Raw genomic sequence first — 9,389 nt, 5'->3', positions numbered from 1 at the left:
CAGGAGAGACGCTTTCGAAGTGAGCTGAGAAAGCTTGAGCTGCAGTTCTTTCATGGACAGAGATGTTCGACGCAATGCATCATGAATGTCCTCTGCAATCTTCGTTATACTGGAACGAACTGGGGCTCGAAGCTTCTTGAGTCGTTCCATGTTCCTGCTCTGTCCCTGGAGTCCTTTCATAAGTAGTCCGTATGAGGCGACGCCTCCCGCGTTTCGGCAAAAGAAAATGTAGGAAAAGGACCAGGTTTCCCAACAAAGCTTTAATACAGAAGAGTTGCAATGTCGTTGAACAATCAACTAGAACAACAACCTAACAATAAACTAACGATACGCGCATGCCTCATGCCAGGTGTCCCTTCTTCCTTTTTCTCTTTCTTACAGGACCTTTCGCCCGTAAAGTGCGTCTAGCTCCCTTTCACCCACAATGCTATGTGTAATTTCCCCCTTTGGGTGGATGCAGAGAAGCTCGAGCCTGTGCGTTCCCAGCGCTTCCCTGGTGTGGTCCTTGACTTGAACCTGCGCTGGGCTCGCCACATTAAGCACATTGAAACCAAAGTGCAGCGATGGCTTCCTGCAATTCAAGATCTTTCTGGCTTAGGCAGGGGCTGTGATCAACGCTCCCTCCTAGCCGTTCACGCGGCTTTGGTGAGGGCGAGTGTGCTTTATAGCCTTCCAGTCTTGCACAGGGTTTCTAAATCATCGTTAAATACCATTCGGACCCTGTTCGCCCGAAGCCTTCGTCGCTGCCTTGGCGTTCCAAGAATGGCTGAAACACGGCAAGTCCTAGCTGAAGCTGGTGAACTCCCGGTGGGGGTCCTCCGTGAGCGGGAAACGGCTCGACACTTCCTACGTTTGCGTGCGCACGTTCCCCGTCACCCACTCCTAAGGGAAATTCGATACCGTACTTCAAAGTGATTTTCATCGCGTAGCGCAGAGGACACGCAAGGCTCTCAGTGGCTTCACACCTAAGACCGTCATACCGCCGAACGTCCCCTGGTCTCTGCGTGTGCCACCCACCTTCGCACGTCTTCCTGACCTCCAGGACCGCAGAGGTCAGGTTTCCCCTCAAGTCCGTCGAGCCCATTTTTATGCTCTCGTAGACGCGAAGTTTTCTACCTCTACTGCCGCTTACACCGATGGCGCATCTCGAAATGGCAAGTCCGCGTCGCATTCGTCATCCCCACCGAAGGCGTAGTTGAAGGACGTCGCCTTTGGTATAATACCTCACCCACAGCTGCGGAACTCTACGCCGTACTTTTCTTTCTGCAGCACATCGTTCCCTTCACCCCACGGAATTGGGTGGTCTTTACTGACTGAACATCTGCGCTGCAAGCAATTGAAATTCTGGCATACGAGGCTCCTCCGCACCGTTGGTTATGGATGTGTTAACGGCATACAAGCTTGTCTACGACGCAGGGCACAGGCTCGTTCTCCAATGGGTTCCAGCCCATTGCGATGTCAAAGGCAATGAACTGGCTGACAGCACCGCCGAAGCAGCTCTCTCGTCTCGGAGGCGGACGCGTATTGCACTGCTGAGAGGAGATCGGCGGTCCATACTTCGACGCCTCGTGAGTCCTCTGGCTACCCGCCAACGAACCGCTGTCATACTACCCCTCGCCATGTTGAGCAGAGTTGACCCAGCGCTCGCTTTTCGCATGCCAGTACATATCTCTCGTCAAGATGTCGCATTAGTTCATCGAATGCGCGTCGACGTGGTCTTCACAGCACAGTGGCGCTACCGCTTGAGACAAGTTGCCACTCCCGATTGCAGCCACTGCGGTGCTGTTGAAGATCTCGAGTACATTCTTCTCCATTGCCCATACTACCAACCTTCCCGATCCGTACTCTCCGCATCCCTCAACGAGCTAGACTCCAGCCCCCTCTCTCTCACAAAATTGCTTGGTCCCTGGCCGCATCCAGCACACCACCGCTCTGCCCTCAAGGCTCTCTTCACCTTTCTGGACGCCACAGGACTTCGATCCTTATTGTGACGGGACTCATTATTTCATTCCCCACCTCACCTCCAGCAATGGGGCAGAGTATCGCCCCCGGCGATAAAACTCCCTACCCATCATCCCTACCCAACATCCTTGCCAAACATGTTCCGTCCCCGGCAGGTCCTCAGACCTTCATAGAATCGCTCTTCGTGATGCCATCCACTGGATTAACAGTGGTCATGCCCCCGCTGTGCTGGCGTCATTCGATCAGTTCAAGGCATTTGATCGTGTCCGACACGCATACCTGTTCTCTCGGCTGAGGGCATATGGGTTCGCCGTTGCTTGGGTCAGGTACGTGGAAACTTTGTATAGGGGCGCTAGAAGCGTTGTCTCTGTCGCTGGCGGACTGTCGTCCCACTTTGATGTAACTTGTCGGGTCCGTCAAGGATGTCCTCTCTCTCCCGCCTTGTACGCCATTGCCATCAACCCTCTACTCGAGAGACTGTGCTCGCTTCCTGTTATATTGCCACTGTCCAATGGATGCCCCCCACCTGTTTTTGCGTTCGCGGACGACATCTCTGTGATCGTTTCTCGCGAGTGTTCCCTAGGGCCTGTTTTGAAGGCATTTGAGGATTACGGAGCCGTTTCAGGGGCAAGACTGAATAGATCAAAAAGTGCAGCACTGTTTTTGAACCTCCAGCCTTACTGCTGGGCTCCTTTCTGTGTTCCAGTGAGGCTAGAAGACAAAATTATTGGCATGACTTTTGATTGCACTGGCATATCTACCGTAAATTGGCCACGAATATTTAATCGTTGCAGAGCTGTCCAGCGGCAGCTTAAGTTTGTTGATTTGCCCACCACTTTTCGCGCTCATCTGCTAGTGGCCTGGTACTACAGTCGCTTGTGGTTTCTAGGAGTCGTTGCCGCGCCGCCACCACTAATTCGTACTGCCATCACTAGTCACGCGTTCCGTTTCCTCTGGGGCGGTTCGGTGGAGTGGGTCACGAGGTCCCGCTTGCACCGTACACGTGACCGGGGCGGCTTAACCTTGCCGGTGGTGCTCGACAAGTGACTTGCACTTCAGTCGCGCGTTTATTTCGAGGCACTGCACACTCCCGAACACCCAGCGTGCGCAATAGTGCAGTATTCTCTGGGATGTGCCACCAGGTGGTTCATTGAGAGCCCTAGGTTTCGGCCTAGGTCCGAAGTCCTGCCTCATCAATACAGTGCCTGTGTTGATGTTGTACGGCGTTTGCGACTCCAGCTTCCGGACGCTGACAACCAGTTATGTCAGCGATTTTTATACAGCTATCCCGGAGTTGGATTCCGGTCCCCCAGTTCCTTCGGTGCCGACGAAGCTGTCTTGGCGTCGAATCACTGCGGGCTGGCTAGATGCCCGCCGCGCCAGTCTTCACTGGAAGTTGGCCCACGACGTTCTTCCTCTTCGTGAGCGACTACACCGTTTTCGCATCTCTCGCTCTGACGGTTGCCCGTCTTGCAGGATGTGTGAAACCGCAGAGCACTGTTTCAGGCGTTGTCGTGTTCCTCTTTTGCTGTGGCGCACAGTAATCCAGATATTTCAGCTGTCGACTGTCGCCTGGACCACCGTACAGTTCCTGGAACCGTTGCCTGTTCCCCGCGTTCAGCGTAAACAATTGGCTTTATTAATTACCGAGATCAACTTTCAAATTTTGATCCGTCGTTGCCGGCTGGCTTTCGGTGGCCCAGACTTCGGAGACGCAGCTATATTTCAGGCTGTCAGGGCAGGGCTTCGTAGTCACATTGTCCGTGCGAGCAAGCACTGTATGGTCTTCTGGAGTGCTCTCGCTGCTGGCTGACGTCTACTCTTTTCTACGCTCTAATCTTTTCTGCCACGTTCAGGGTGAGTGGCAAATCATGTTCTAGCCAGCTCGCTAGGACTGTACTGCACTCCGCAGCGGCTCTCCCGTATTTCGATTGTTCGCTTGGTATGGTCAGTACGAAAAGCAAACTCTCCTAGAGAGTGTTTTCATCTAGCTTGTGAAATTGTAATTTGCAGTTAGTGTCAGTGCAAACGGGACTACCTCTATAGGTAGTTTGCCTGCTTGATGACAATGCACACCCTGTTCTCGTTGATCTCAGAGGCTTGGTGCTCCCTATCACGTGGCGAGCCCGTCTCGACGTCTCATATGGTTTTCCAGCAAGTACTGGTACCATGGCAGTGTCGCTATTCTCCCTCGTCAGATCTTGATGTTTTCGACCCGCACCGCTTTTCGTTTCATGTGGGGTGGCAGTGTGAAATGGGTGTCGCGTGCCCGCATGTGCTTGCGGCGGGAGGACATGGCCTCTGGGTTCCACATATAAAGACCAAGTGTCTTGCCCTTGGTCTTGAAGGTATTTTCGATGTACTCATGGAGCCATTCTACCCTGCGCATGATCCTTTGCAGTACCTGCTGGGTCCTGATATCAGGTTTTTTTGCTGCTTTTTTGCTGAGTAGGCCGCGATCTGACTTTGTCGCACCTCACCTTAGAGAATATGTCTCCCCCATGCGACACCTGCGTGAGTACTACCCTGATGAATGCATTTCTACGTGGTCTGTGATGCGCCTGTACAAGTCCCTCTTTGAGCTACTCCCCATGCTTCCGGCGGCTGTGGGTCTTGCTGTGCCCCGGCAGGTTGCTTCGCGTGTTGTCACCGCGGGCTCGATGGACAGCCGTCGAGCTACGCTGGAATGGCGCCTGGCATACGGCGTGTTACCGCTTAGGGACCGTCTGTCGCGGTTCGGAGTTGCTCCTTTCTGTCGATTCTGCGCTTGTCGTGAGACTGCGGAGCATGCGTTTCATCACTGCCTTGTGCCTGATACGCTGTTGCACAGAGTTGAGGTCCTGTTCGGCGTGCCCTAGATTCGGTGGAGTGTCATTCAATTGGTCTTCCAGCCTCCCATCTTCGCATCACGATAGGAAATAGTTCCTTCTTCTGGCAGTCGAGATCAACTACCAGGTGTGGATTTCTCGCTGCATTGCAACACAAGGTGACCGCGTCCGTACTGTACCAGAAGTGCTAAATCTTGTTCGAGCAGGGATTCGCCGAGCCTTTCCTAGAGAGAGAGAGAGAGAGAGAGCTGTGCACTTCGCAAGGCGGTGGCAGACGTCTTCGGACCTCTTTGAAGAAGATAGAGGTAGGTATGTATTTCACTTTCAAGTGGCCATGTAGATTGTGCCGTTGTCACGAACGCAACCTTCCGCGAGTCTTCGATTGTTGCATGGTGACGTCCAGCACACATATTAGTCTTTGACATGCAGTGATCTGCTCTAGAGTTGGCATCTATGTAGTCCTTGTCTGTAGTGTGAAACGTTAAAGGGAACCAGTCAGTGCGACTGCTGGTCCGCTCCGATTCCAATACATGTGTGTGTATTCTGGCTGTGTAGTGCCCTTCCGCAGCTTTGAACTGTATAAACGCAGTACGTTTCCTGATGCTGCTATTTCGCTGTGGGATGATGCGCTTCGTATAATCATTAAAGCTCCCACGAGGCAAGTCTTCTCTCAGGGGGTCAAGTGTGTTTCGAAACTCTGTCAGCCCGGCGAAAGGAGGTTGCTAAAGCTATAGCCGACATAGAGATAGCAGAAAAAGTGACAGTTGTTTAAATTTGGAGAGGGGAGGCATGATTCCAGCTGAAACCGGATGCGATATAAGCCATGTCTGTCATATCTCTTTCTACTATCCATGTGTGGGCTGAGTTTAGCATCCTCGATATCCTTCAGTGGGACTGACAACAAGGCCGCGCAAAGAGTCGTCGAGCGCTCGAGGGACACCCTTGTGGATAATTCTTTCAGAACACGAACGATTTTTCTAATGAATAGTAGTTCATAAAGGTTTTAGCTCGCGTTTCATCTTAATGGTGAGAGCGGTGCCATTCTTTATACTACCGCATATTTCATTCTAGCTCCCCCCCTTCCCCTAGTCTTCAATAAATATAGCAGTGTCCCCTTTTCTGAGATTCATCCCCCTTTGTCAGGTATGTGTATCGCATGCTCCATCCCGGAGCATCGCGTGATGCGACTTATTGGGCAGATGGGAATCAGTTAAATAAAACAACTCGGCTAATTTCTCGTTGTTTACGTAGGAGTGAGCAACTCTGGTTCAGCCTTGCAGGCAGTCAAGCAAATCTTGTTCTTGATCGGAACAAGCTGTCTGGTATAGGGTACACTACGCGTGTTGGGTCCAATTTTCGGTTTCAATGTTTGGTTTTGTTTGCAGAATAATTTCGTTTTTCTCAGATTAATTCGTTTGAGAATCTGAAAATAGAACATTAATCAAACGCTGAAAATGATAGTTTATGCTACCTTTACTGTTATGTGTATTAAAATCAGACTAAGCAACTCTCGGACTGTTGAGGAGTACAACCACCCATATTCCCTCCATCAGTCGTTCCAATTAACGAATTGCACTCAGCACGCAAAGTTTACTCTGAACTGATGCGACCGCCCTGAAAGACTGAATCCGAGCGACACAATTTTTATAGACCATATACAACCATATAAACAATGTCCGTCCCGCAGTATCCGCTCCCTGCAGTGGAGTTTCCCGGGCAACGCGAGCGCCCCCAACCGGTCACGTGTTAATGTTTGGGTAGTAGGAGAGTGGCTAAGTGCCGCGTAAAGGTGTCCTGCTAGCGTCTCTCCGGCTGGTGTGGACGTTGCGTGCTCGTTATTTCGAGACCTTTTGCGATGGAGGACGCGTGGCCGTCCAATGGATTGGCGCATGAAGTTCGGAAAACGAAGAGAAAGTCAACAAGCCGCCGCTACTGCTGTGTCTTCAAGTGTCATCGGCGCGAAGGTGTGGACGAGAACGTAAAGTTTTATCGCTTCCCCAGCAAACCATATGAAAGGGACCGGCGGCGACGTTGGATAAATGCCGTGCGGCGCGTGAGGTGAGTTCTTTTGCGTTGTGTGCTTTTTTTCGCTTATCAGTTTTACACTTGTCCTTAACAAATGTGCTAACTATCCACAGCCCAGACGGAGAGGCTTGGGAGCCTACTGAAAATACAAGAATCTGCAGCCTACATTTTGTTGAAAATCAGAGCAGCAACATCGAGAAGCATCCTGGCTACATCCCAACGCTATTTCCGATGGACTACCTCAGGCAGGAACCCAAGGTTCCTCAAGACAGCCTTTCAAGATTTAAACGGTGAGTTGAAATGATGGAGTGAACACTGATTTAGCAACGGCTGCAACCTATACTAATGTAAACACAGGTGGAATGGACGACACATTTCTACTGTTGCAAGACAGCAGAGTGAACAGCAGCTGGAAAACAGTGAAACCAATTCAAGCATTGACACGTGTTGCGACACACCAGGCTATGACGCATACGACCTAAACCCAGCTTGCGAAAAGGTACAAACTACAGCGCCCGCAGCCTGCAGCCACACATACTTAAAAAAGAGGATTCTGATAGCACCCTGCAAATAGTCCTTTTTTTTGTGCATTAGTGTACCAAACATAGCTGGGCGGCTTCACCATGCCCCATAGAAGATCAAGCTATGCAACACTGTCACAGTTACTGTAAATAGACTAAAAGAGCTTACAATAAAATGTGCAATATTTCAGTCTTGTGGTTGTTTCCATCTTCAGCATGCAGATGTGAAGCTGTACATGCCAAGAGATAAATCGAACAGTATGCGTTACCATGGATGCAGACAGAGGAAAGACAACACAATCCCCTGGCAGGATTTGAAGCAGTTTATTTAGACGAACCTTGTCTTAATTAGCTCCATCAGATACACATTGAAGTAAAAGTGTTCAAGGTGAGGAATAACCTCGGACAAGAACTCATCATCACGGTCGATGATTAACATAATGCTATGCCTGTCTGTATACACAAAGAAAAAGCATTCCTGAACATTTGCAACGTACATTGATACTTGCACTTGTGTGTAGTAGCAGTGCTGACGCCTCAAGCGCAGGCAGCCATTCTCATAAGCTATGTACGGCACGTAGCTGGTGCATGTTGCAGGATCTATGATTTGTAAACCTCGGCGTAAATAGGGGCACTTGATTTCCAGTAATGTGAGACCATCATCCGTGAAAAACGTGCCGTCTGGGCTTGAACATAGCCAGGACTGTGTGGGGTGCACCAAGAGCCCAACCTGAAATGCAAAACAAGCAAGTAATGGTCATGCTGTAAATCATAGTTAAGCTCATAGCTCCTGCATAACCCTTAACTGATCCATTACGAACAAAGTGACAGTGCGACAGATAATAAACAAACAAAACAGGAGAAGATTCCACAGGCTGTTCCCTCGAACATCCTTTGCCTGGAACGTGCAACACTATGGACCTGTACCTGAGTCACAGCAACCCCGAACTTCTGTTCAAACTCACGTCTTGCAGCCGCTTCCGTAGCACTTCCTGAATAGGGGACAGTGATTCCAACGGTATATAACATGGCACCGATTTACACGGAATCAGTGGCTAGACTTGCTACTCTGGACGCAGAACGTGATGGACTTCATTAGCAGCAGCACCAGTGCATGCAGCTACTTTGTTCAGTTTGTATAGTTTACTGGTTATACATTTGTCACAAAAGGAAATACATACCGTAAGCAGTAGCAGCTGAACTGAATGATCTTGGCCTCGCTAGCTTCACCGCTAGATCAGCAAACCTGCCTCGTCTCCTGTATACTTGGTGCGCCACTGAGCTCGATACCCTCACTACTCTTTCCCTGTGCCATCTGTAAAGGTATTTAAGAACTTATAACAGCTTTCATACAGCTAGAATGATGGTACTCATTCCGTTTACCTCGCACATCCTGATTGCTTAACGGTCATCCTGGCAATCTCTCGCACGTTGTCGTCTGTGCATTCCACCATGTCACGGAAGAAGCTCAGCTCCGACACGGTCACGAGCTCCTTTACAGGTACAGGTGAAAGCGTCATAATGGGGAAACCTCCACTGACTTTTAACAGTCGGTACACAGGACTCTCTGACGTAACCCAGGAGAGCACCCTGTCAAGCTTCTCTTGTTCCACAGTTGTAGCCACGGTGTCCACGAGCTCGTCCAAAAGGCTGCGAACCACTCTATAGCTTTGAGATGTTGCTTCTTTCTGAAGCATATCCATGAGAGGACACTGAATACCAGGGAAGTGCTGCAGACAAGGAGGAGTTTCAGCTGGAGGATGACCGCCAATGAATGTCTATTTGTATGCTGCAAAAAAAAAAAGAACATATATATATATATATATATATATCTTGAGAAGTTGGAGTTGGACAACATTATATATATATTTATTAAGATATATATCCCTATATGTCTTAATAAACTCCCCTTTGTGTTTTCCTGTAAGCTCTTTGTCGTCTTCTGATTTTTCCTGCTTATTTCATTCTCGTGGTCAACCGCCCTCCTAAGCTTCTAATCTATATATATATATATATATATATATATAGATACTCATGGAACGATGCGGCAGCA

General features: G+C 49.7%; 1 protein-coding gene across 1 annotated transcript; it reads right to left on the bottom strand.

Moving 5' to 3' along the window:
* Positions 1–7,986: 7,986 nt before the first annotated feature.
* On the bottom strand, positions 7,987–9,097 carry LOC135366111 (uncharacterized). Its single transcript, XM_064598766.1, has 3 exons — positions 8,720–9,097; positions 8,518–8,651; positions 7,987–8,066 (listed from the first exon to the last, which is right to left on the bottom strand). The coding sequence occupies exons 1-3, from the start codon at positions 9,037–9,039 to the stop codon at positions 7,996–7,998; spliced, it is 525 nt and encodes a 174-aa protein (XP_064454836.1). The 5' UTR covers positions 9,040–9,097; the 3' UTR covers positions 7,987–7,995.
* Positions 9,098–9,389: the final 292 nt, after the last annotated feature.

This window comes from Ornithodoros turicata, chromosome 1, assembly GCF_037126465.1.
Source record: "Ornithodoros turicata isolate Travis chromosome 1, ASM3712646v1, whole genome shotgun sequence".
Classification (NCBI taxonomy): domain Eukaryota; kingdom Metazoa; phylum Arthropoda; class Arachnida; order Ixodida; family Argasidae; genus Ornithodoros; species Ornithodoros turicata.
The sequence above is the reverse complement of the archived record's forward strand: the minus strand, read 5'-3'. Positions and strand labels throughout refer to the sequence as shown.